The sequence below is a fragment of the Melospiza georgiana genome, chromosome 10 (genome assembly GCF_028018845.1).
Source record: "Melospiza georgiana isolate bMelGeo1 chromosome 10, bMelGeo1.pri, whole genome shotgun sequence".
Taxonomy (NCBI): Eukaryota; Metazoa; Chordata; class Aves; order Passeriformes; family Passerellidae; genus Melospiza; species Melospiza georgiana.
In genome coordinates this window covers 21,097,347-21,125,263 of record NC_080439.1, presented here as the reverse complement: position 1 = coordinate 21,125,263, position 27,917 = coordinate 21,097,347, and the positions used below count along the sequence as shown (strand labels likewise).

Below are 27,917 nucleotides of genomic sequence, written 5' to 3'. Positions count from 1 at the left end.
ACACTCAGCCCCTCTCCACCCCATCCCTGCTCCGGGGGGCTGCCCCGACCCCAGCCCACCAAATAAACCCCAAACCCTTCCTAGGACAGCCCCACACCCCTGGCCATGCCCAGCGGTCGCTATGGGACACGAAAGAACACAAGCACACACTGCTGCTCTCAGGGTGAAGAAAAAATGTTCCGACTCCAACATTTATAGTTTTCTAAAAGTGACAGTGGATTGGAGGGTGACAGTGCCACCTCTCCAATGACACTGGACAAACCACCAGTCTGTCAACTTTCTCCTCCTCCATAAAAGAATGCAAAACAACGACTTACTTACAGAAAGTGTGTGAGAAAGTCCGCTACAAGAATGTTAACATCAGAAAGCTTAGAAAAGCTTGGAAAATCTTAAAAAATCATCAGCCTCTCCCCCCGCCTTCATCCATCATCCCCCCGCATCCCTGTGCCGCAGCCGCTGCCATGGGCTCCCGGCACTTCCCGGCGCGCACCGTGCTGTTCGAGAGGGAGTCCAGCGGTGTCACGTACCGAGTGCCCGCCCTGCTCTACCTGCCCTGCGGTGCCAAGCTGCTGGCCTTCGCCGAGGAGCGCCTCAGCGCCGACGATGCCCACGCCAACCTGCTGGTGCTGCGCCGCGGCTCCGTCTACGGCACCTTCGTGGAGGTGGGACACGGTGTGCCAGCCTGGGGACACAACGGGGATGTGCCCATGGCGTGGTGGGGATGTCCCCATGGCACGGTGTGCCACAGCGGGCTCTGGAGGATGGCTCTGGGGATGTCCCCATGGCACGGTGTGCCACAGCGGGCTCTGGAGGATGGCTCTGGGGATGTCCCCATGGCACGGTGTGCCACAGCGGGCTCTGGAGGATGGCTCTGGGGATGTCCCCATGGCACGGTGTGCCACAGCCGCACGGGGAGGGGAGCGTGGCTGGGTGGAATCACAGGGCCACGGGTCGGTTTTGGTTGGAAGGGATCTCGAAGGCCATCTCACTCCATGCCCTGCCACGGGCAGGAACGCCTTCATTATCCCAGGTTGCTGCAAGCCCCATCCAGTCTCAGAATCTCTGCTGGTCACAGTGACTCTGAGATATGTACAAGTCTCTTTTTCCCAGCCTGGCAATCATAAAGAGTCAGGATTCTTCTGTTCTCGTTCTCAAGGTTGTTTGTTATTTCTTATCTATAGCATTCTTTCTCTGACCCACTGAGGTATGTCTGGCAGGCACACTGCCCATCTCAGAGGCGGTGTTATCTTTTTATACTAAAATCTACTTGTACATTATTTACCATATCTTCCCAATACCTATCACCTATGTTAGACAGTGAGTTTCTACCTTAAACCAATCTAAAAGTGCCAGCACCACCTGGAACATGGAGGCTAGGAAGAAGAAGGAAGAAGGACAGGGTATGCCCAAATTCCTCAATCTTGGGACTCCAAGCCCTCATTCCAAAAACCTCAAAAATCTATTTTTCACCCTGTGACAAACTAACTATTATGACAAACTAACTATTATTCGACTTAAGCTCTCTTGACTTGTAATTCTTCATATAAAGGTGGTCGTTTGCTCCATGCGTCAAAATCAAAGTCACGGGTGTCTTGGGCTCTGTGCCAAGGTCTCTGAGCCCCCTGTCAGGATCTCGAGTCCTCCAGGGCAGTCCAAGGAATTTCCTGGGTTCCGACAATCCAACCCAGCCGGGAACACTTCAGGGATGGGGCAGCCACAGCTCTGGCGTGGTCCTTACCCCTGTGTGTGCTCTCCTCCTCCTCCTGCTCCGCGGGCAGTGGGAAGACATGCGTGTGCTGGAGACGGCCACGCTGCAGCACCACCGCTCCATGAACCCCTGCCCGCTCTACGACGAGTTCACGGGCACCCTCTTCCTCTTCTTCATCACGGTGCTGGGCAGGACGCCCGAAGCCTACCAGATTGTCACCGGCCAGAACGTCACCCGCCTGTGCTGTGTCACCAGCGCCGACCAGGGCCTGAGCTGGAGCACGGCCACAGACCTGACACAGCAGGTCATCGGGGCCACCATCAAAGGTACCCAGCTGGGGGACAGGGGATGTGACCGTGTTCACAGGGGTCTGAGGATGAGGGAAGAGATGAGGGTCTGACTCCATGTTTCAGAAGGCTTGATTTATTATTTTATGATTTATATTATGTTAAAACTATACTAAAAGAATAGAAGAAAGGATTTCATCACAAGGCTAGCTAAGAATAGAAAAAGAAGGAATGGTAACAAAGGCTTGTGGCTTGGACAGAGAGTCTGAGCCAGCTGACTGTGATTGGCCATTAATTAGAAACAAGCACATGAGACCAATCCCAGATGCACCTGTTGCATTCCACAGCAGCAGATAACCATTGTTTACATTTTGTTCCTGAGGCCTCCCAGCTTCTCAGGAGGAAAAATCCTAAGGAGAGGAGAGGATTTTTCATAAAAGATATCTGTGACAAGGGGACAGCAGCCAGCACGGGGCTGGCCCTGGCTTTTGCTCTCCTGGAGCCACCAGTGACATTGCTGGGGGTGACTTTGACATGGGAATCCCACAAGCTTCCAAATAGGTGGAGGAGGAACTCAAGCAGGGGGGGTTGGAGAAGGGATGGAGGGAGTGTCCGTATCTGTTGCTGGGAGTGGGGAGAAGATGGAGAGGCGTGTGGGGACAGCTAGGCAGCACTGGGCTCTGCTGCCCTCCCACTCCCCCACTCGAGAGGAAGCCCCGGGGACCCTCCCACGCTGGGCATGGCAGGGCACGGCGGCGGTCGCTCTTTACCCCCCCCCACCTTCACCCCACGCCACCTCCTCTCCCCAGACTGGGCGACGTTCGCGCTGGGCCCCGGGCACGGCATCCAGCTGCGCTCGGGCCGGCTGCTGGTGCCCGCCTACAGCTACCACATCGACTGCAAGCAGTGCTTCGGGCAGCTCTGCAAGACCACCCCGCACTCCTTCGCCTTCTACAGCGACGACCACGGCCGCGCCTGGCGCTTCGGCGAGTTCATCCCCAACCTGCAGTCGGGCGAGTGCCAGCTGGTGTCGGTGGATGAGGAGGACGGGTCCAACGTGCTCTACTGCAACGCCCGCAGCCCGCTGGGCTTCAGGGTGCAGGCGCTGAGCACGGACGACGGGGCCGTGTTCCACGGGGGGCAGCTGGTGCAGCGGCTGGTGGAGCCGCCCCACGGCTGTCACGGCAGCGTCATCGGCTTCCCCGCACCGCTCGTGTACGTCCCCGCCGCCTCCCGGGACACCGGGGCGCCCTCCCGGGGCTCGGCGTGCCCGCTGCTCCCCGGGGCGCTCCGCGGGTTCGGGCGCTCGCCCACACAACAGGCGGGAGATGCCGAGCTGCCCGCCGGCAGCCGCCGTGAGCCCCGTGAGCGCTGTGCCGCCCCAGGGCAGCGCGGTGATGCCCACAGCGTCGCCTCGGCGCGGGGGCACTCTGCAGCCAGCCCCAGCCCCGCTCCCTTCTTCCAAGCGCCGACGTGGATCCTGTACTCGCACCCCACCAGCCCCATGTCGCGGGTGAACATGGGCGTCCACCTGAGCACCTTCCCCAGGGACGCCGAGAGCTGGACGGAGCCCTGGGTCATCTACGAGGGCCCGAGCGCCTACTCGGACCTGGCGTGCCTGCAGCTGCCGCAGCGGGACGCGGCCCCGGCCGGCGGCACCGCCACCGCCTTCGCCTGCCTCTACGAGAACGGCGTGAGGAGTCCCTACGAGCAGATCTCCTTCAGCATGTTCACGCTGCACGACGTGCTGCAGAACATCCCCCTGACAGCCGCTGCTCGCCCGCGGGGGAGGAGGAAGAGGAGGAGGAGCTGCTTCATCTCCTAGAGCAGCTTCCACCGTCACCACCCTGGAGCATCAACCCTTGGCTGGGTCCTGCCGCCGTCCAGCACGGCCGCAGCACACGGAGGTGTGTCACTGTCCCCTCAATGGGGTTCGTCTCACTTTTATTGCTGTTTTTTAAATTCTGTTTCGGGTGGGGAGGGTTTTGCCCCCAGCTCTGGTGGTGTCCACAGGGGTCTCAGGACGAGGGAAGAGATGAGAATGTTGAGCGATGTTTCAGAAGGCTGATTTATTATTTCATTATATATATATTGTATTAAAAGAAAATGATATATTAAAACTGTACTAAAAGAATAGAAGAAAGGATTTCATCAGAAGGCTTGCAAGGGATAGAAAGGAATGGAATGATAATAAAATCTTGTGACTGACCGGAGAGTCCGAGCCAGCTGACTGTGACTGGCCATTAATTAAAAACAACCAACACAGACCAATCAAAGCTGCACTGGTTGCATTCCACAGCAGCAGATAACCATTGTTTACATTTCAATTCTGAGGCCTCTCAGCTTCTCAGGGGAAAGGATTTTTCATAAAATGTGTCTGTGACACCCAGCCCAGCCTTAGGCTCCTCTCCAAGCAAGAGGCACCTCTGGAAACAAATACTGGGGGGCAGCAGCAGCAGAGCAGGGGGAGGCAGCCAGGGGTTTGGGTTGGGGTAAAGTTCTGTTCCTTCATTGTAGCTGGGATGGGGTTGGGTTTTATATTTGGGCTGATGATAAAGAAATATTTGTATTGCATTTCTGTCTGTCTGGGGTTTTAGTGATTTTTCTTTGTTATTTTTCTTTTCCTTACAATTTATTATTATTATTATTTCAATTATTAAAGTGTTTTTATGGCAAACCCAGGAGATGTCTCACATTTACCCCTCTCATTCTCTGCCCTCCCACGGCATGGAGGTGAGTGGCTGGGTGGTTCTCAGGTGCCAGCTGGGGTTCAGCCACCCCAATGGCCCAGCTGCTGTTTTGTCTGCTCTGGGATTTGGGTTTTTAATGTGCCAGGGCCGTCAGGGCTCTCCTCTGACCCTTGTCAGCCCATCAGGCCCACGCTGGGTGCTGTAAGGTTTGGGGAGGTGTTGAGCACAGGAGTGGGGAACGAGCAGCAGCTGCTCCTGACACTCGTGTGTGGTGAAATTTGGGGGTTACACCTCAATTCCTGCTCTGCCTCCCCCAGCACAGCTCCATCCGAGTGCCCAGCTCAGCTCCTCAGGCTCCTTCACCTGCTCTGTGCAGGGGACAAACACCAGCTCAGCTGCCCTAAACACGCACTGATTAACAAAACTGCCCTAAACATGCACTGATTAACAAAACTGATTAACAGGAGTGTCCAGCTCTTCAGTCTGTGACACCACCATGCCTCATTTTCCACCAGGGTGGGTGGAGGCTGGCAAGGGACAGACAACATGTAGAATAGAAATTTTCAGTTCCCTGGAAGTTGCAAAATAGAACTTAAAGACTAACTGGAAGTGAGACAAAAGGGTGTAAAAGTCACACACACAGGATGCTAAACACATCTGGAACCACTGGAGAAACAGGTAATGAGACAGATGAGCTGTCAAGGTGATTGATTTACACCTGATGGTTGCTGACAATCCCTAAAACATTTCATGTAAACTTGTTTCTTCTCTATCAGGACAAATCCCTTGACCACTGTTGTTGCTGTGTTATCTTGGGAGCTTAGTGCACATGGTGTGTGTTGAATGGAGATTTATTTTCAGGGTGTTGGTTTTCTTGGAAAACTCAAAGCTGCTACAACAAATGGCCAAGTCTTCTGATGGAACTTTCAGATCTGACTGTCTTTTTGGGTGCTAATATGTAATGCTGGGTGTTCACTGATGTGACACCACAGATTTGTCTTTTAGTGAGGATGTCAACCTCAAATAATTAAGCTATATTTATAGTTTTATAGCAGATTAAATAACTCCTCTGGATTCAAAAATTAACATTTTGGAACATGGTGACTTTTGTGGCAAAGTTATGTAACAAGAAACAGCAGTGCCCTGAGAGAGGTTCAAGGCAAGGTCGCGGCATTGGGGCACTAAGAACCAGCAGACACCCCTGCAGACAAATCTCCAGGATCAAAAATCCCTTCCAGGAAGGGATGGAGGCATGGAAACTGGTTCTAGGCAAAGTGTTCTCTAGGAAGCCCCTTGTAATGAACCTGTCTGACCATGGTGGAACAAACCCTGCTATGAGGCTCCTCGGCACACATTTGGTCAGAGGAGATATCCTGCGTGTGTCCAGCCCTGGGATAAGGAGTGCGTGCTCTCTAATGCTCCAAATTTCATCAGGAAATGTCCTCTGCCTCCTTTCAGTATCTTGAGGTCCTCTGCCTTCAGTTCTTCTCCTTTCAGAATCATGAGGCAGCTGCTGGCAGCCAGGTCCTGCCCTCCATCCCTTACCAGGCCAGTCCCAGCCCCAAAGGCCCCAAGGGAGGGGACACAGCCCAGGCCAGGGGATGTGCACAGGAGCAGCCCTTGGCTCCTCATCCCCACCAGCTGCTCCAGCCCCGGGGTGTCCATCCATCCCTGGGGGCTCTGTCTGTCTCACACCGCACTGGTGTCACCGCTCCGGCTGTGCCCTCTGTGCCAGCAGCCAGGGACACCGGGGTGGCACCTCCTCCCGGCAGGGCCCTACTTGCCATCACAGGAGCCACAGAGGCAGCCCAGGAGCCCGTTGAGGATCTGGAGCAGCGCCAGCAGCATCTCGGCAGCGCTGAGGAGCAGCAGGAGCGAGAAGAGCGCCACGTGCCAGGCCACGATGCCCTCGGGCTCCAGGCAGGTGCTCCAGGAGCTCCGGTGGTACAGGTAATTCTCGGCCCTGGGTGGCAGCAAGGGGACAAGGTTCTCCAGGATCCACAAAACATCCCCCAGACATCCCACCCTTCATCCGGAGGATAAGCAGAATAAAAGCTTAGAAGCAAAAAAAGCAAGGAGCAGGTAAGAAAAAGAATAGTTAGAAGAATCACATGTACTCATGTGTGTGAATCTAAAAAGAGAACAGAATTATTTTGACAGGAGGGAAAGGAACCTATACAATGACTAATTCTGCCATCTCTCTGAGAATTGACCTGACCACTGGAAGAAAACTCATGGAAGCTAGTGTCAAGATATTCCAGTGCAAAATCATTGGAATAAAACATTACCCATGGGTTCAGATATGATGAAATGTTGCTAAGAGTCTGAAGTAAAGAAATGGGAGCAGTGGGCTTCAAACAGTGAATGCAAAGGGACGATTCCACTTCATAATAAGCTATCAAACAGTGCTGCAACTTCTTATTTAAGTTCTATTCTGTCACTTGATAGTACAATTACTTCAGCTGGGAGTTGGGAGGATGATGAAGATGGAAAGCAGCACGCGGAAACCCACGGAAGGTGAGGATTCCTCGAGCTACCAGGGTCCTGCATATCCCACCCCCTGCATCAACCCACTTAATTAGCAATGAATTAATGAGGCAGCGGCGGCTCAGCCCTCACCTGGCGCCAGCCCCCAGGTCGATGGGGTCCAGGAATGGGTATCCCCAGAGGGCGGCGTGCCCGGGCCCCAGCGCGGTGCTGTTGTGCAGGCAGAGCGGGCCCGTGCTCAGCCCCACCCCGCAGAGCACGAAGCAGGCGGCGGAGCCCAGCAGGGCCAGCTTGGAGAGCAGCACGGACAGCAGGGCCTGCGGGGACACACACGGTCAGGGGACACACACGGTCAGGGGGGACACACACGGTCAGGGGGGAACACACACGGTCAGAGGGGACACACACGGTCAGAGGGGACACACACGGTCAGAGGGGACACACACGGTCAGGGGACACACACGGTCAGAGGGGACACACACGGTCAGCAGGGACACACACGGTCAGCAGGGACACACACGGTCAGGGGGGACACACACGGTCACAGGGGACACACACGGTCAGGGGACACACACGGTCAGGGGGGACACACACGGTCAGGGGGACACACACGGTCAGGGGGGACACACACGGTCAGGGGGACACGGTCAGGGGGGACACACACAGTCAGGGGGGACACAGTCAGGGGACACACACGGTCAGGGGGGACACAGTCAGGGGACACACACGGTCAGGGGGGACACACGGTCAGGGGACACACACGGTCAGGGGGGACACACGGTCAGGGGACACACACGGTCAGGGGACACACACGGTCAGGGGGGGACACACACGGTCAGGGGGGACACACGGTCAGGGGGGGACACACACGGTCAGGGGGGACACACACGGTCAGGGGACACACACGGTCACAGGGGACACACACGGTCAGGGGACACACACGGTCAGGGGACACACACGGTCAGGGGGGGACACACACGGTCAGGGGGACACACACGGTCAGGGGGGACACACACGGTCAGGGGACACACACGGTCAGGGGGGGACACACACGGTCAGGGGGACACACACGGTCAGGGGACACACACGGTCAGGGGGGACACACACGGTCGGGGGGGGACACACGGTCAGGGGGGGACACACACGGTCAGGGGGGGACACACATGGTCAGGGGGACACACACGGTCAGGGGGGAAACACGGTCAGGGGGGACACACACGGTTAGGGGGACACACATGGTCAAAGGGGACACACACGGTCAGGGGGGACACACGGTCAGGGGGGGACACACACGGTCAGGGGGGACACACACGGTCAGGGGACACACATGGTCAAAGGGGACACACACGGTCAGGGGACACACGGTCAGGGGGGACACACACGGTCAGGGGACACACACGGTCAGGGAACACACACGGTCAGGGGACACACACGGTCAGGGGACACACACGGTCAGAGGGGGACACACACGGTCAGGGGACACACACGGTCAAAGGGGACACACACGGTCAGGGGGGACACACACGGTCAGGGGGGGACACACACAGGGGGGACACACACGGTCAGGGGGGACACACACGGTCAGGGGACACACACGGTCAGGGGGGACACACGGTCAGGGGGGACACACGGTCAAAGGGGACACACACGGTCAGGGGACACACACGGTCAGGGGGACACACACGGTCAGGGGACACACGGTCAGGGGGGGACACACACGGTCAGGGGGGACACACACGGTCAGGGGGGGGACACACGGTCAGGGGGGGACACACATGGTCAGGGGGGGACACACACGGTCAGGGGGGACACACGGTCAGGGGGGACACAAGGTCAGGGGGGACACACACGGTCAGGGGGGACACACGGTCAGGGGGGACACACACGGTCAGGGGACACACACGGTCAGGGGGGACACACACGGTCAGGGGGGACACACGGTCAGCGGGGACAACCCAGCTCAGCTTGTCTGGGAGGGGAACGGCCCTGCCCAGCTGTGCCTGGGGATGGAGGCACCGCTTGGGTGGCAGCGACCCGCAGAGCCCATCCCGGTACTCCCTGGAGCCCTGTGCCCTGGGGAGGGGACACCCTGCCGTGGCACCCTGCCACAGGGGACACCCTGCCATGGCACCCTGCCATGGAGAGCAGCTCCCTGTCTCAGGGCCGTGCGGGACAGGGGCGCTCCACATCCCACCTGGCACCTGAGAAAGGGTCTGTGCCCAGCACAGGAGAGGGGGATCCGACACAACCCACGGCAGCCGGGGGAGAGGGGGATCCCTGCCCCGTCCCATGGCACAGGAGGGTCTCTGCCCTGTCCCACAGTGGAGGAGCTGCCTCCCGCCCCATCCCCACTCGTTCCCGGCCCCACCCGCGCTGGTCCATCCCGGCTCCCTTGGCTTACGCTGTGGCGGCCGGAGCAGCCGGGGCGCTGCCAGCCCAGCGCCGTCACCTGGATCGCTGCCAGCAGCACCTGCGGGGACAGAACCGGAGCTGGGGGACCAAGGGGACAGAACCACGGCTGGGGGAGCAAGGGCACAGAACCACAGCTGGGGGACCAAGGGGACAGAACCGGAGCTGGGGAACCAAGGGGACAGAACCACAGCTGGGGGGCCAAGGGCACAGAACCACGGCTGGGGGACCAAGGGGACAGAGCCGGAGCTGGGGGACCAAGGGCACAGAACCGGAGCTGGGGGACCAAGGGGAGCCGCCTGCCCCGCTCCATGCCCCGGCCCCGCTCCATGCCCCGGCCCCGCTCCACGCCCGTGCCCCGCTCCATTGCCCTGCCCCTCTCCATCCCGTCCCGTGGGAAGGGCGCCGTGCCCGCGGTACTCACGGCGATGCCGCCGCCCCAGAGCCCCGGCAGAGCGCGGGCGTGGCGGCCCAGGTGTCCCTGCAGCAGGTAGCGGGATGCTCCGCCCGGGAACAGCAGCAGGATGCTGGCCAGCACGGACAGCGTGCCCAGCACCAGCAGGCACGGCCCCACGATCCGGCTGCACTTCCCCACGCACATGGCCGTCCTGTGAGGGCACGGGGAGGAAGAGGAGGAGGAGAGGAAGGGGCCGCGTTCGGCGCTGCAGCGCCCCGAGGGGTCCCCACCCCGAGCCCATCCCGCAGCTGTGGGTGCGTGGGAGCTGCTGGGTTGTGCTTTGGGTGTCAGCCCACCCTGCTGGCACTGCCCCTACCTGAGGGAGGGCAATTCCCAATGGAAATGCTATTATTTCTTTGCCAAATGGCCACTAGTGTTCCCATACCAAACCCCAAGACCTGTGTGGCTCTTCCCAAATGTGTCCCAGCTCCTGGCAGGGAGAGATGTTTTGGTTTTTTTTCTTTAAGGTCCCTCCAACCAAACCCAGTCTGAGATTGTGTGGAAATGTTACTGCACAGCTCAGCTTGGCTTTCAGGGTTTACAATGAGCAGGAGGGAGCCAAGAAAGAGATAAAATCCTTGTACAGGACTTGTGAAAGCACATCAGCCTCCAATTTAATCCAACAGCAATTCCATCCCTGTCCCTGCCAGAGGTCTGAGTATGAAACTGATTAAATTTAATTAAGAAAACATTATTAATTATCCTCCAGTTCCACCGGCATGGAAGTTATGAGTTATTAAGTTATGAGTTTATCTAGAAAGCACCTGCCCATCTCCAGGTGCTACCTTGTCCAAAATTGCCTCTCCTCTGCACCTACAAGCCCCTTTCTGTACAGGATGTCCTTTGGTCACTCTGGCACTGCTGAATAGAGCATGGTTTGCTGCTGTCCTGGCTCCCAGCTCTTCTCTACCCTGAGTTCTCTTGGCTTGAAGTTGGGCTCATGCATTTTCCCCTTTCCTGCTCGATTGCAGCCCATTTTGCACAGGTTCCCAGGTCAGGCTGTTTCTTGCTCTGGCTTTGCAAAGCAGCAGCGTCTGTGGCACCGTGGTTGGCTCTGTGGAAGAGCTCCCAGCCCCTCCTGCAGGCCCCGGGGACAGGGAGGAGACCAGGGCAGCACATCCAGCTCTGGCACTGCCCCAGGGGCTGGGGGACAGCAGTCCAGGGGATCTGCTCAGGACCAGCCCCAGCAGGGCACTGGCGAGGGCTGAGCATGAGGGACAGGGCTCTGAGACACCTGAGGGGAACCATCAGCTCCACGTGTCCTAAAATCCCACCCTTCTTGATTTCCATCCTCCTGCCTTGGTTGCAGGGAATTCAGGGCCTCTTTGCCCCCCTTCAATCCCTGCCTGCAGTCCAGGGGTTGTGTGTGGTTGCTTCCTGCCCTGTGCTGAGTCCCACCTCCCCTCCACCTTCTGGAGCAGCTCCAGCCCCTCTGAGCTCACAGCCTGGGCTCTCACCTTTCTGCTCCTCTCTCTGCCACCTCTCCAAGCACTCTCCTTCCCCTCCAGCACTGCCCTCTCCCTGGGGATGGCAGGAATCTCTTTCCCCTGGGAATCTCCCAGGGAATGCTGTCCCTTCCAAACACCCCCTGAGCATGCAGCTCAGCCAGCACAGACAAACCCCGAGTGCAGGTTCTCCTGTGTCCATCTGGACAGCAGGTTGGTCCCGCGTCCTTCTGCCAGCCCAGCCCCATCACCAAAAGCACAGAGAGATTCCAGCAGAGCCCAGGGAGCTTCTCCCCCCTTCCCAGCTTACCTGGAGTGATGTCTCTCAGAGCAGCAGTGCCCAGCCCTGCCGAGCCCCGAGGAGGATCACCCTATTTATGTGGCTATTTGTGACACCTCAGCCCCCAAGGGCCGCCCACCAGGGCGTGACCCGCTGGCCATGTCCCCATCCCAGGGAAGGATGAGTGGCTGCATGAGCCAGCCTCTGCCTTGCTCTTCCCCATTTCAGAATTTACCCTGCAGGGCTCACCCAAACAGGCACACCCTCAGATTTTAAGGCTTCTACCACTGCCTCAACCACTGCCTGGTTGAATATTGAACATTGTTATTCCTGCAACACCCTGTTGGGATAATGCTTTCCTCTCTAATATTCAATAAAAGCTACAGAATAAACATTCCCTTGTGTCGACTGGCTCCTACCTCCCACCCTTTGCTCCTCACAGGTGTCCCAGCTTTTCCTCAGGTGCTGAGTGCATCCCCACCACCATGTGTCTCATGCCTTGGTGATAAAATTGAGAGAGGAAGGTTATTTCTGGGTATCTTCATTATTATAAATCACCAGATATCAGCATTTCCTATCTGCCATGGCTGGCAGTTAATGTGCAACAGGGAAACTCCAATTCCCACAGAGGTGGTGAGGAACAGGATCAGGAGAACATCAATGATCTCTGTGTCTGACAAAAGGAGTCAGGGAAACAACAGCACCAAAAAATGGCAAAAATGGGGCAGTTTTGTTGGCAGGAGGAAGAGCTGCAGGTTTTTTTTTGGCAGAGGAGTTGCAGGTGGCACAAGCAAAGAGAAGAATTGCTCATGGGCTGTGCAGGGAGAAGGAAGAACCTTCTCAAAGAAGAGTTTTGGGAGCCCTCCAAGAGCCCCATGGGAAAAGATGAATGGATGAGGCTGAGTTACAGCAGGCAATTCAATTCCTCTTGCAAAAATAAACTGAGGAGCAGGTTATCAGACAGTCCCTGTGAAAGGAAAATCAGAGTTGGCACCAGGAGAGGAATTCCCATTTTAGTCACAGAATCTCAGAATAAACTGAGGGGGAAGGGACCCAGCAGGACCATGGAGCCCAACACTGAATTGAGTGGCCCATGCAGGGATGGGGGAGAGGAGAATCCCTGACCTTGGCATTCCTTGGCACTGGGCTCAAGCACCTGAGTTAATCTTAGGCTATTTGATCCTTAAATAAGACAAATCAGTCTCTAAAATGAAGTCAGACATTTATACAGGCATGCAGGATAAGCAGAATCCAAGTTTTCCTTCCTCTCTTTTTCTCACTTTGAAAGAGGGGAACCCATTTTTCACTCTGCTGGAAGAAAACGTTTTGCAACCTCATCCTGTGCCTTCCCTACGTCACAGCAGAGTGAGGCTCTCAGCACACACATGATCTGCTCCATCACCCACAGAAAACCCCACGCCAGGAAGTGTGAAGCACCCAGCTGACACTCTTCCCTGCACTGCTGATCTTTTCCTTATAAGAATAATCCTCATGGAAGGGTAATTTTAGCCCTGCACGTGAGGAGCTGGGTGCTTGCCTTCCTCACACCAGAGTGCAACTGGGGAAAGTGTCAGCACAGCAAGGAGCTTGCTGCCAAGTCACCCAGTCCTGGTGCAGCCAAATGTGGTCCCACCTAACAATTCCAGCTTGGCCAGGGGCTCCTGATGGTTCCTCAGAGCTGAAGAGGAGCTTCCACCTCCCTGCTCGCTGCCCTTTGCCTCCCCAGGCTCCTCTGGGGCTGGGGAATCTGCACAGCAGGCTGGGTCTCAAGAGAGGTTTGACTTCAAGGAGAACCAAAGAGACTGAAGTGAGCCTGACCTGGTGAGAGGGACAAGTTCTGTGCCAAAGCTGCCTCCACCTTGCTCCTGGATGGAAGATGTCCAGCAGCCCTCTGGCTCTCCCACTCCCCTCCTTAGCACCTGCAAACCTGTTTGTGCCACTACACAGCCTTAAGACAAAGCCCTGCAGGGTGTTTGTGGCTAAACTGACTGAGGAAACACCCACACAATGCTGGACAATATTCCTTTTAGGGCTTAGAAATGTCACCCAAATTTACAGTTCAGATTAACTGGAAAGTTGGAAGTTTACAGAAAGGAAAAAGAAGTAAATGAAACCCAAGAGGTATTTTGAGTTTGAGGTATCCCTGCAGTTCCTTGACCTGCAGACTGATGTAAAAAGATTCCCGACTCAATTGGAACTGGAAATATTTTCCTAGGCTGTATGAAGAGTTCAGGGTTTTCCAGCTACAAGACCCTGGAAGGGCTGAGCTCCACACTGGAGACCCACCTACAGTCAGGAACATGAGGATGACCCAAAACTGATTTCTTAATTTCTGTTTCTCCACTGTACCTGCCAAGTCCTGGTTCAGAAGGGGCCCTGCTCCTCAGCATTTCATGCCAGGCCACAACAGCAATGTCCCAAGGAGCCCAAACTCCGTGAGAGGCTCTGCTTTGCCACCACCAGGAGGACACAGTTCAGAATAGAAAGCCCCATTTCCTCTGCTCCTTCATTGGGAAGGATGGGAAATCCCAGCCCTGCCTCTTTATATTAGTTTTCATACAGGTATTTTTCCTGTCAAGGTCCTGTAAATTTGTCTCACTTCAAGATTTTCTATCCTCTACAACAGCCTGAAACTTTCCTGGGCAGTGCTGTCATCAAGTTTCTAATCCTTCTAGCCCAGTATCTTTAAGGAAAAACTCAGGAACTCCACAAATAACACAGGCACAGACTTCCATTAGAACTAAACCAACAAATAAACCCCAAACCCAAAAAATCAAGTGCTGAAGAAAGCTATTGAAAACAGTTTGTTTTATTTCCAGGATCAAATATTACAATAGGACATTTACATATATTTATAAAAAATGCAGCAGTTGTGTATATAGATCAGAGGTTTCCTTGAGTTTGGTCCCTCCCAGCACAGTGAGCTGAAAACTTCCAAATTAATCCTCTCCCTCCTCCCATGTGAAGTTGCCATCATTGAATAAACTGACCATTGTGAAAAGCTGTCCCTTAGAAACTGGATGTTCCCCAGTTCCAGGAAACAGCCTCATTTTTAAAAAACCATCTGTCCTAGAGTCTGGTGTCTCTGAGCTGAGTTTTACCCAGATGTAAAATAGCACCTCATCCCCTGCTCCCCAGTTTCAGTTCCACACCTTCACAAGAGTTCCAAAGTGGCTTTTCCCTGCACTGCAGACACTCCCAGTGATCTGTCAGTGAGCAAATCCCCAATTTCTGCCCTCCCTCCCAGGGTGCCCATGGAACACAGGGGATAACCCGAGGCAGGTGGAGGCACTGCTGGCAGGTGCAGCAGTCTCTGGGTGTAAATAGATAAATATGGCTCTGTTTGTTGGGACTGCACAGACACCAAGCATCCCAAGGACAAGAGGAGACAGGAAAAAAAGCCAGCACAGAAAGGGAATCCATTAACCTGACCAGCTCCAAACCCACACAGGCCTGTGGGTGCTTCCAACAACGCAGCCAGCACAGGGCTCAGCATCAGTTTGTGCTGTCTTTGAAACAGGAGCTGTTCCACTTATAGAAAATCACTTGTGAAAATAAATAAATAGAAAGGGTGAGGGAGAGCAGAGGCTGGATTAGAGCCTGTGGGAACAGCCAGACAGGGCACAGCCAGTCCTTAAGGACAGAGACTTTGTCCTTCACCCACCTGAAGCACATCTCTGCCACCCCTTCTCCTCTTGGAACACCTGTTTTATCAACTTCACTAAACAGGGATTAAACCAGAAGAAAATAGTGACATCTAGTACAAACTAAAAAGGAATAACAATGAAGTGATGAGGCCCTGAAATTATACAGATCTTCCCACTCACATGGACATTCCTACACAGGTCCCTATGTTCATATTTCATTTTTATGTGGTTTACCAAAAAGCCACCACATTTCAAGCACCTCTGCAGTGTTTGCTCCCTGACAAACAGCCCAAAATGCTGCCCTGTCCCCAAAAGAAAACTGGTTTTAATTTAGCCCTTGTTGCTCGAGTCCCAGTTGCTCTGACAGGAACAGGAATTTGAGACCCTTCAGCAGAGAGGTTGAGTTACTAAAACCTGCACCAAACTCAGTTTTACTGCAGAGGTTCAACCACAGCAGCAGTGCCAGGGCAGGCTGAGTGTACAAATCAGCTCTGAAGGACGTGGACCCTGTGAAACACAAGCTGGGCAAAGGAGAGGTGTCACTTCCCCTAGCAGTGAGGAGAAGGTCAGGGAGCTCTGGGAAGAGCTGATGGAAAATTCCTGTTTAGATCTACTTAGGAATAATGGTACATCTGGATGCTTTTTACAGACAACTGTATTTTACAAAGCCACCTGCAGATCCTGGACATTCCTCTAAGATCTGAAGAGATTTACCAGGAAAAGCAATGCACTGCAATCCATGAATGTCAGAAATCATAAAAGTCACAGAATTTTGTTCAAATCCTAAAGAAAATAACAAAAGTATGGCCAGAAGTGTTTGGCCCAGCCTCCACCTGCCCTTTTCAGGTCAGTGGGGAATGCTGTGATGTTGAGGCTGGTCAATCAGCTTGAATTAAGAGCACATAGCATCAGAAAAATCCAAAACCTTCCTGTGGGCCTCTGAAGTGGGAAGTAAATGTGTCAGCTGCACCTGGCAGGGAAAGCCAGAGCTTGTTTCCCTTTCTGTTCCAGGATCCTGGTTGTGACCAAATGGGATTTGTTTTACATCCCAAAAGAAAGCTGTGTTAGATGAAGAGCACAGGCAAAGGAACATCAGCAGCAGCAGCAGGGAGCTCCAGCTTCAAACAAAACAGCCCTGACAGTTCTCACTCAGAAAAACCTGCACTGCCCACATGCACTGCTGCTGCTCTTGCAGCAAATCCTGACCCAGTGACACCCACAGGAAGCCACAAACCACAGCTTTTGAAGGATTGGCTTCCTCTGTCCTTCACAGCTCAACGTTGTATTTCCCAACCAAATTTAACACATTTTTTCCAGCAAAGGCAATCTGAGCTTCAGATTTCACATCTAGAAATGACTCTTTAAATATTGCCCAACCCATCACCTTCACTGCCATGAGCTGTCCTGTCCCAGGCAGGACTTGATTCGTGTTTTCAACCACATTCCTCCCAAGGGATGAAGAGATGAAGAGGTTGTGTCCTGGTTGGGGCAGTTTCTCTTCAGCTTTCAGCCCCCACAGCACAGCTGATGTGTGGTACTGGGTTTGTTTGGGGTGGGAAGGAGAGAGAGAGAGGAATGAACAAAGAGAAGAGCCACATGCAGGGATATGTATTCCTTACAATTTTTTTTCTCTGTTTCTTGCTCTCAAAGCAAAGCAAAAGAAAGGTGATAGAAAAAAACCCACACTGAAACAGATAGAAAAACTCCAACCCAGTTTCCTGGAACAGAACAAACTCCTAGAAACCACGAGAAAATGCCATTTTCAGTGTAAATGTTCAACTTCCCAATCTTCTTTTCACTCTTTGAGCAATTCCTGGTCTCATCACAGAGTTCAGCCCAGCCCCACACACAGGAGCAGGCCCAGGAGGGGCAGGGGAGGGAAAGTGCCAATAAATCACACCTGGTTCTTGTTATTCCAACCAGGCAGCTGGAGCTGCTTTGGAAGCTTTAGGATTACAGGGAAATGTGAGTTTGGGGTCTGGATATGCAGGAACTAAAGGATCCTTCAGTCCAGAGGTGCCACTGCTGCTTCACAGGCCAACCACAAAACTCCCCCTCACCTCCCCATGGAGGGAGCAGCCTCCACACCTGGGGGTCTTTACAAACCAAAGATGACATCTGGTGTCACACCAAACACTGATCAGGAAACTGAGATGAAAATCTGCTTTCCTGACACTACATCCTGCAGCAGAAAGGGAAATCAACTTCTACAATTGCATGATTACATGTCAAAGCTCAATTAGGAGAAGGAGACAGCTGTGAGTTGAAGTTTTCATGGGGAATGCCAGACATTTTCTGTGATTTCTTGCATTTAAAGGTTCCAAAGTACAGATGCTAGTATGAAATCAAAGGCAAAATATCTTGAAAAACTGGAAAATGTAAATTTCTGGCTACTAAGGTCTTTAACAAAGACAATCATCTCAGAGAGGCAGAAAAAGTCAGCAGTTATGCCAGGTCCCATGTGCCTTCTCCTCAGCGATTGAGGATGATGTTAAACTGAGTTTTTAGCTGTAAATACACAAATCCACCACACTGTGCTGAGGGCTGTGCCAGTTAACTCCTGTCCCATCTGCTGAAACACCAACTGGCCAAGAGCTCCACCAGAAAAATCCAAAATCCTTCTGAAGGATGACATTCTGGTGGAGACACTGGAGGAGAACCAGGGCACTGACTTGTGTGCCAGCCTCCAGAGCTGAAAGGAAAGCCTGCACCGAGGAGCAGCTTTAGAGGTAAGTGACAGTAGATGAATATGGAAATAGAACAAAATTCATCCCAGGGAATTCAAGCCACCAGGCTGGGAAGTGTTTTATGAAGCATTAATTGATGCTCAGTGCTGTCAGTGCTGTAAAACCCCTGTAAAGCCACTCACTCCTAGAAAAAAAGGAAAAAAGCCAACTGACTGTCAGGTCTCTGTGGCAGGTGTTTTCATGAATCCAAAACCTTTACAGTACCCTTGTTATTTGCAAAATCCTGAGAGCAATAAGGAGACACTTTGAGGATGCAGGGAAGGGAACATGGATAACCCACCCACCCCACAAAGGAGCTGGTTCTGCTCCAGCACTGCACTCACAGCTTTCCCTCTGGGCCAAGCAGTCAAGCCCATATGGAGCACAGTTGGATTTCTGGGGGGTTGGTTGTTTTTTTTACTACATCCACTGGCAATTTAAAGCAGGAGGAAAACATGCAGGCAATCTAGAAGTCTTTGAATTAGGTGGAGCAGAGCATTTTGTCATGGCTCAACCCAACTCCTTTCCAAAACCAGAGAAGGCTGGAAGGTTAATGGAGACCTTTTGTGTAGGGAATCCAAACAAAGGAAAGACTGCCCTGAAGGTTATGCCCTCTCCTTACAGAGAGATGCCTCCATGCCTCATCACACACTCTTTTCAAAAATAAATTAAACAAAACAGATTTAAGAATAGCAGCGAGAAGGGTTTGTGTATTATGGCCACTCCAAGCTCCAGCATGCTGGATACACAGATCACTGTTTTACTTTATTCCAGGAAAGCAGAGGAAAGATGTTCTTCCCAATGCTCTGTGCAGCTGAGGAAGAAAATAAAACTCTGAGCACTCTCATTTGGTCACTAGAGAGGGAGAAGGGAGGGAGAGAGAGGAGGAGGGAGAAGGAAGGGCCAGTCAGCTGCCTGATTCCAGCACTGCAATCCCACGACCCTTAACTGCATATTTAACCACTCTTGTCCCAGGCCAAGAGGAGAGGGAGGAAGGCTGGGAGAACTCAGGCCACAGTGCTAATTCCTTTCCTGCACAAAGACAGTCTCTTGAGGACACAGGCCTGCCTCCTGTAACGTGATCTCATAGTCCAGGTGGGAGAGTTTCCTCCTGGGGAAGTTGGTGAGCAGTTCAAAGCGCTCGTTGGGGTATCCTTTGGACTGGACGTGCTTCACAAGAGCCTGGGGAGAAAGGAAAGCAAACCACTGTCACAGAAGTCAGAATGGGAAAAAAATCCTGTTTTCCTTTTAAAAGTGTCACCATTTCTTTTTTTTTTTTTTGGCTTGAGGGGAAGAAAGGGCATCATGGTAATACTGGAAGCATAAGCACCTCATGGGAATAATGTATGTAAAGCAGCCAGTGCTTCATCAATATCAACACAATAATTAAAATTTAAACATTTTTTTAATGTTTTATATCAACAGTCAAAACTGATCAGTATCATCAGTTAAAACTCCTGAAGTGCAACTCTCTCCTTAAGCAATTTCTTTTGCTAGTTCTGGCCAGCTTTAAAATGGAAGCAACTAAAGGCTGAAAAAAAAATCAGCATGGAAATGATGTTCACAAAGAAACACCTGAGACTCAATCTGGATCTGACTGAAAGGCTCCAGAAGATCACATGAGATGAGCACAAATGCTGCTTGCTCAGCTCTGCAACCAAAAGATGTCTTTACCCACAAACCTTGACTCAGCTAAATCCCTCTGCTGACTCTAGAGCAGAAGGGAAATCATATGCTGAGATAAATTTCCTTTAACTTCCACAGTCAAAACCAAAAGTCAGGGTTTATTTCAATTTAACACTTCTGTACTGCCTAAATGAATTGCTCAAGTATTCACAAGTGCTACATGTCTAATAATATGTGCAAATTTACTTAACAAGCTGCATTCAAAAGGCAGTCAAGCTTTTTTTCCTTTTATTTTCAAGCAGGAGAGTCAAGGATGAGAACATGGGCTGAGGACACTGTATATTCCTAGAGCTGCTGGCTATGCAATAGCCCCATGTTTTTAAGGGACAGGACACTTTTCTGCCAAAACTACACAAAATCCTTCTGATGAGGTGTGCTTTTGCCTTCCCTATGACTTCAGCTGTTAGACTGACTACATTTAAATTTAAATGAGCTTAACTGGCCACTGTGTCCTGAAAACTCATGGCAAACAGGAGCACAGTAACCTCTTTACACTCTGCTCCCTGGAATATTTTGATGGAAATGCCATTCACATGGACTTCTCCAAGGTAAGGAGGCCAAAGCACAGCTGAGACACATCTGAGGCACAATAATTGACCAAAATTCTACCTCCCATGCAAAACCACCAACATTGTGTAATACATTTGTTTTGGGAGAACTTCCTCCAAAGTCTGCTCCAACATCCACGTCCAGAAGGGAGGGTGGAAGTATGATGGGAGAGATGGAGAATGAGGAGTTCCACTTTTAGAAACAAAGCCCCAGAAATGAGAAAGCTGAGAGCATTTTATGGTAATTAACAATTAATGCAAAAGCCATTTAGAGTCATTTTACAATGGAAATGAGCAGTGTGGGGATTCAGGAAGACACTGGAGTGCACACAAACCCCAAGCTGCAGTGAAGACACACAGAGCCAGTGGCTACCAGAGAGGAATGACATGGATCACAGGGCAGGCACTCCCTGGATACACCTCTCCGACTAAATCAAATTTCAACAGTGTCTCCCCAGGCACAGAAATTCTCCAGTTTCATCTTTCCTCTACTCATAAAGGATTCCCATTAAGGCCACTCACCAGTAGTTTAGCTTGTTCAGGCAGTGAAACTTGTTCCCTCTTTCCATCTGGATACCTCAGCATCAGCTGTGCCTTTGGTCCTGCACAAAGGAATTTATCACAAGTTAACACCAGGGCAGCTGAGTTGAGCTCCTGGGTAGATTTTAGGTGGGACAGCACAGCAGGGTGAGGGACTGGAGACCAACACAAGGTTCCAGGCTGTGGAGATAAATTTTTATCACAAGACTCTTCCAAAGCAGCAGTGACTGACCCCAGGCAGTGCCCAGAGCAGCTGTGTTACACCAGAGTGGACTTTACTCCTGGGCAGGACCTGAGTCAGGGAATCCAGAGGGCTCTGCAGGCTGTGCCCAAGTGGTGCTGCTCTTGGATCACTCACATGTCTGCTGGCAAGGAGGGAGGAAATCAGAAGGGATTTTTAAAAGAAGGGATGAAACCAGGCTTGGCAGCCTATGAAGAGTTTCAGGCAAAAAAGGCCCAACAAAAGCAATAAAAAGGGGCACTTACCATTCACGTCCAGGCCCCGGAAGGTGCTTTCAGGCTTGTCAGGTGACTCCTCCAGAGCCCCTGCATCGATGCAGGGCAGGACTCTGTGGTTTGATGTTGTCCCAGGCTCAGTCCTTGCAGAGGGCTCAGGCTGAGGCCTCCGGCTCTCCTCTTTTTTACACCCCAAGTCCTTGTGTGGAGACTTCCTCAGCTTGGCTGGAATCTCTGTCTCCTCCTCCTCCTCAGAGCCACAAACAGAAATAAACTCTTCGCTTCCAGAAAAAAGCTCTGACTCCGACTCCTCATCTGACCTGCTCTCCTGCTTGGCCTGGGAGGAATCAAAATGGGTCTCCTGCAGGGAGGCTCTGATGGCAGCTTCCAGCTGGCTGTCCTCACTGGCATCGATGAGACTCTCCTGTGGGATGCACACAACATGTCACCAGCATATTTTCTGAAAATATGACAGTGACATTTCTCTTTGCCCAGGATTCTTCTCCTGGGAAGCTGAGGAGCCTCAGAGAGAAATTAAAACGATAATTATCTGATTCCTTCTCCTGTGTTTGCTGCTTTGGAATGTGGTCTGGAGATTGTTTACCAGCTGGTCATTGTTTGATTGGTTCCATGTGAATTGTTTTAATTTAATGACCAATCATGTCCAGCTGTGTCAGACTCTGGAGAAGAATCAAAAGTTTTCATTATCATTCTTGTTAAGCCTTGTATCTGCATCCTTTCTCTATTCTTTAGTATAGTTTTAGTATAGCGTAATGTAATGCAATGTAATATAATATAATGTAATGTAATGTAATGCAATGTAATATAATGCAATGTAATAGAATGTAATGTAATGTAATATAATATAATGTAATGTAATACAATATAATGTAATGTAATACAATATAATGTAATATAATGTAATATAATGTAATGTAATATAATGTAATGTAATATAATGTAATGTAATATAATGTAATGTAATATAATGTAATATAATGTAATGTAATATAATGTAATGTAATATAATATAATGTAATATAATATAATGTAATATAATGTAATATAATATAATATAATATAATATAATATAATATAATATAATATAATATAATATAATATAATATAATATAATATAATATAATATAATATAATATAATATAATATAATATAATATAATATAATATAATATAATATAATATATCATAATAAATTAGCCTTCTAAGAACATGGAGTCAGATTCTCAATTCCTCCTTCATCCCGGGGACCCTGCAAATTCAACAACAACACACACTGCCTGCAAACATGCACTGAAAACCAAAAGGACATCAGTCTTCCAGAAGGGAAGGCACTTAGCCTGTCAGGATTACAGGCTGTAATTACTTAGTGGCTTCTCCTTGGAGTTCTGCATGGAGTAATCAATATTCCTTTCACACTCTGACTGCTAAATTCAAACCAAGTGCCAAAAGCACAAGCAGTGACCCCGGGAGAAGGCATTCCCTGGCACGCTGAGTTTCTGCATGCCCCTGCACAAACTCCTTGAGTGTGTCTGGGAATTGAGGAGAGCTGGACAAGGCCAGGTCAGAGTGCTGCTCCAGGCTGTCTCCAGGGAGCCCCACACTTACAGAGCGGGAGCATTTCTGGGGAGGGCTGCTGGAGTGGCCGTCCAGCTGGCCGTGCTCGCTCAGGAATCCGGTCACTTGGTCCAGGAAAGAAGTCACATCCAACTGGTGCCACTCCACGAGCTTCTGGCCTGGGGAACAAAAGGTGCCATCAAACAAAATTTCAGCAAAACGCTGCAGTTTAGTGGTCAAATGTGAAGAATGCGTATTTTATGATTGGCTTTTTGCAAATATTAAAATGAATATGATATGTGTTATGATAGAAAGTTATGCTGTGTTAATTTTTTTAAGTAGTGTGTTAAATATAGTTTTAGGTTATAACAAAATGTTAAAATAGAAACTATGCTATGGAAGATATATTTTTTTAAAAGAGAGGAATGAGGTACTCCCACTGAGATAGCAGTAACTGGACACCTAAATCTTTCAGAGAAAGAGAATTCATTGCTCCATTATCAGAAGAAACAAACTTCTTCCTGCCTTGCTCAGCCCTGAAGACACCATCAGGATTAAGAGGAAGAAGCTGGCACTGACCAGACAGAATCCTGTGTTTGAATGGAATTTATGCATCATGTATGAGGTGTATGAATATGGAACAGGTTATTGCTTTTAAGGGTTAATCCTTTGTTAATGTGTGTCCTTTTCTGGGCTTATTTTGCCCAGAAAGAGGTACCTGGACTGTCTGTAACTCTTTGTTTCTGTTGTCTCATACTGCCCTAATCCAAATTGTCCAAAATATTATTACTGTAATTATATTACTATTTTTATAACCATTTTATTACTATTAAACTTTTAAAAATTTAAAAACAAGTGATTGGCATTTTTCACATCAAACACACCAACTCCCTGCTGCAAGAGTCCTTACTTGAGGAACTGCAGCTTCCCACAGGCTACCACCTGCTAATTATGGAGCTTCCTCCTTCCACCCACTGAAAAGGGACAGACATGGATACAGACACAGCTTATTTCCATTCTTTTCTTTTCACCTCTGGGAATGTGAGCACAGAATGGTGAATTTGGCCTCAAAACCAAACCATTAAGTTTATGAAGAAGCATTTCTCCATTTTTGCCAAATTAATTCTAACCCTTGGCAAAGAGTATTTGTTCCCAGAAGGAAAGTGCTAAGAAGAGAATTCTAACTTCAGCTGCAATATTAAAAAATGTATTTATTTTCAGGTGGTTTAAGTCAGCTACACAGAGATCTCATCTCTATCATTTCAGTCCTTAGAAACAGGAGACCAGACCAACATTACATAACCAGGCAGCTGCATTATATGATGATAAAAGAAGCTGCTGGATACAAAAGAAAAAGCAACAACTTTGAAAGAGCTGGAGGGAGAGGGAGGAGTTTGATTGTTCAGGTAAAAAACAAGCAAAATGAAACAAAAACTCAAAGTCAAGATGGTATTTCAAAATTAAGAAGCAATTTAAAGTCATTGCTGAGCCTCACAAAGCTCTGTGGGAGGAGCAGAAAGCAGATTCATGCAGCAATTACAAATATTGTAGTTATTCATCACATGACTTCATGAAGCTTTTGAAAGGCTTCAAAAAAAAGAATTCAGAGTTTTTCCACCAGATGGAACTATTTTCACTTTCTAAGCAAAATACTCGCCAAGCTTCAAATAGACAAAATTTCTGCAAGTTTTGGGTGTTTAATTCCCTTAGTTCCTCTGGGAACATGCTGAGTCAGTCCTTGAGATTCTTCAGCCAAGTGTAACACAAACTGCAGTGGAAGATATTCCAGCCTACAACTGTCAGTGGATAACTCCATATGCAGTGGATAACTCATGGGGTAACTCCAGGCAAAGCAGCTGCCACTTGTCTTACCTGTCCTGGGATCCAGGATGGACACATAAGGGAAGTCTGCTAATTTATAAAACTGTATGTACCGCTGTCCTTCCTCACTGTCGTGGTACACCTACAAAATGGGGCACATTAGTGGCTGAAAAGGGAACAAAACAAACTCTACCTTGAAAATGCACAGAGTTTTTCTATCTTCTGCAGTATAAACTGCAAATGGTACACACAGCTGTAACTCTGAAAAGCTGAAATTAAGCCTCTAGAAACTACATGGTAATATCTTGTTTGCAGAAGTGAAAGGCAGTTTATGTCTTCAAATGCATATCCATGAATTCTATCTCCAACCATAAAATACATACACTCCATGAAGCACACCTTTTCTGCAGGATCACCTGGAGAATTCCATCTTTTCCAGATAATTCAATTTTTTTCCCCAGTGTCCCATCTACCAAGGCACCAAGTTAAGCCACACATCCATCCCCAGGCAACTTCTCACCTGCCAAAAAATGAAGTGGTCCCTGATGATGTTCTTCACAGCCTCGTTGCTCCACACATCACGGTTGAGGCACTGGCAGGCAAAATCTTGCACGTTCTGAATGTTTATCATGAGCCACTTGTTCTGCATCTGACCACACTCCTTGGCCTGGAAGCAGAAGGAAAAGTTTGGTTAGATCAGGCTGAAGGACCAGACAGCACCGATGCCAGCAATGATCAGAGATGGCTTCTACCACTGCCAGACCTTCCACCAAACCCCTTCACAGTGAGGAGGATGGACAGAGCTAGTGAAAAGGCACCCACAAAACAGAAGGCAGGGCTGAAGGATCTGCTTTAAATGAGCCTGGTTGAATTACAGAATCACATCGATGAACAGAGCTGCTGCATTTCAACAAGCCAAGCACAGGGAGGGAAAAGCAACTCAGAGGGGGGACACACATGGCACTGCTGAATAAAGTATTTATTCAGGGAAAAGTGTAGTCAGTCCCACTGATCTGACAACAAAGACCTGCTCAGTCTAAAGATAAACCCATGGACCATCTAGTTAAGTAGGCTGCATAATTGACAGAGGACTTGCATTGATTCAACAGCACCCCTTCTCTGCATGTTTTCTTTTTCTCCAAGTTTTGAGTTACTCTGTGACTGTCCAACTGCCCAATTAGGCATCCTTTTTTGATGCTGCTTATCCAGACTGCAAGTGGGGAGGGAGACAGGAAGGCGCAGGAAGAAATCTTACTGGTTTGAGTCACAAAGCTGGCACTGTCTGATTGCTTGGTTGCAAGTTAATGGTAGGAGTTTGATCAAGAATGTAATTCTGATCGCTGAACTGTCATACCTGTTGAAAAAAAGAGGGCTAGATCAACAGCAGGAATGCTCTTACCACCTGGAAAGACTGGAGCTGGCATAGGAACTCTCTTGGCTTTAAAAAAAAATAAATTTAGAAGTTACGCTCACCATCCTGCTGGTAATCAAAGGAATTCAAAGGATAAAAGAATTTAGGGGAATCAGGATGTTATGGAAGATTTTGCTGTTTGGGCATTACTTTGTTCCCCAAACCAAAGTTTTTACTTTTGAAATGAATTTTAGCCTGTGCAGTTAGGAACAGTCTGTCTGTCCATTGTGTCACAGACAGACACGTGAACCCCACACACTCAGCTTCACCAAGGCAAGAATCTCAGCCTACAATGTGGCCAAGTGCCCTGCAGAGGCAGCTTTTGTATTACTCATAGGAAAAAAATGAAGGTAGAAGCATGGAAAAATCCTATTCCCACAGGGGGCCTCACACTAATTACTTACCACTAAATTTACACTGCCAGCATCCAGGTCACCAGTGAGAAAAGTGGGGAAGGTGACACCTAAGTAACTGGCAAGGGTCTTAAATATAATTGTCATGCTTTTATTTAAAGGACTTGTTTTGAGCTAGCTGCTTTTTGAGAATTAGTTCTAAGAAACCAGTATGAGATGAGGCCTAGAGGCACTGCCCAAGTTTAAAGGGAACACAAATCCTTGTGTTAAATATTTAAGTCAATTGGATTGCCTTAGTCCTGAGTTCTCAGGTAATCTGTTAAAAGAACACTCCCAAAAATATGTAATTAGAAAGCTGGAAAGTGCATCTTATTCTTCTATCCTCACTCTGTATCTTTTAATATTAATGAAAACCTCTGGCTCTACCATTCCTCTGTCCAGCTGAGGGCATTGGAAGGATGCAAGCAGGAAATTCCAAAAAGAAAATCTACAAAACTGAGTTTTCACCTGCAGAACAGCCAGATCTTTTTAAACTACTTTTAACTTCTTTCTAAAAGCAAGCTTTGGATTGAATATTTAAAAAGACACAGTTAAACTGCTGCTATCTCTTACACAGAGTTCTTACAAGGCTCAAGGGGTTTTTCTGAGAGGGTGGAAGGACAGCAGTGTGAGGAGAAGAAACACTCTGGATTTGGAGATTATTATATTATATTATATTATATTATATTATATTATATTGGTCATTTTGGTAAGTGACAAGGCAGCAAGGGAAGGTTCAAGAGCTGGCTTGTGTATCCCAAAAGCTGGGATCTGATGGATTTGGATCCTCTGTTTCCAATATCAACTTTCCCTCCTGCTTTGAGGTATCAAGGCCAGTGGCAGAGCCCACAGACAGGGCAGTACAGGACAGCCACTCTTTGAGAGCAGAGCCAGTGGAGCCCAGATGCAAAAACCAACCCAAACCAAACCAATCTGCCCTAAGTGTGCCTTTACCCTTTCTGCCCAGTCACATAATTCATCACTACACCAGCAACCTGGTGAGGCAAGTCTTGCTTCATGCTCAGTGCTGGATCTCTGTGCAACTTTGACTCCAGCACTACTAAAAATAACTTTTCCTCCCATTTGACTTCTCTGAACATGTATGGTTTAGAAATGTTGGGGTGGTTTCTGCTGGCTCAGTTTTGTTGAAATGCAATCCTTTCAAGGCAGCAGAGAGAAGGAGGAAGTGGAGCCAGCACCTTGTGATTCTCTGGACATTTGTGTGACTCAGTGGGGAAAATAACAGCTGACAGAGAGTCAGAGCAGGACATAATCAAACAAGAAATCTCCTATTTGGTCACACTTCTCCTTCCTACCTGGGGCAGGGCACAGATCCTTTCAGCACCCAGGCAC

The 27,917-nt window shown here is 49.9% G+C and overlaps 3 protein-coding genes across 3 annotated transcripts in view; 1 reads left to right on the top strand and 2 right to left on the bottom strand.

The window, feature by feature from the left end:
* Positions 1–272: 272 nt before the first annotated feature.
* NEU4 (neuraminidase 4) lies at positions 273–3,820 on the top strand. Its single transcript, XM_058031238.1, has 3 exons — positions 273–662; positions 1,779–2,034; positions 2,805–3,820. The coding sequence occupies exons 1-3, from the start codon at positions 462–464 to the stop codon at positions 3,818–3,820; spliced, it is 1,473 nt and encodes a 490-aa protein (XP_057887221.1). The 5' UTR covers positions 273–461.
* Positions 3,821–6,461: 2,641 nt separating this feature from the next.
* On the bottom strand, positions 6,462–10,182 carry TM4SF19 (transmembrane 4 L six family member 19). The gene is made up of 4 exons (XM_058031545.1): positions 10,006–10,182; positions 9,574–9,642; positions 7,305–7,489; positions 6,462–6,648 (listed from the first exon to the last, which is right to left on the bottom strand). Exons 1-4 carry the CDS (start codon positions 10,180–10,182, stop codon positions 6,462–6,464), a joined length of 618 nt encoding a protein of 205 aa, XP_057887528.1.
* A 4,393-nt stretch (positions 10,183–14,575) lies between these two features.
* Positions 14,576–27,917, bottom strand: part of UBXN7 (UBX domain protein 7) — a 29,230-nt gene continuing 15,888 nt past the window's right edge. The window contains exons 6-11 of the mRNA XM_058031432.1: positions 25,282–25,428; positions 24,813–24,903; positions 22,992–23,119; positions 21,397–21,790; positions 20,893–20,972; positions 14,576–19,318 (exon numbers count right to left, since the gene is read on the bottom strand). Of these exons, the coding sequence (XP_057887415.1) occupies positions 19,157–19,318; positions 20,893–20,972; positions 21,397–21,790; positions 22,992–23,119; positions 24,813–24,903; positions 25,282–25,428 (1,002 nt within the window). The 3' untranslated portion in view covers positions 14,576–19,156. The remainder of the gene's footprint in view (positions 19,319–20,892; positions 20,973–21,396; positions 21,791–22,991; positions 23,120–24,812; positions 24,904–25,281; positions 25,429–27,917) is intronic.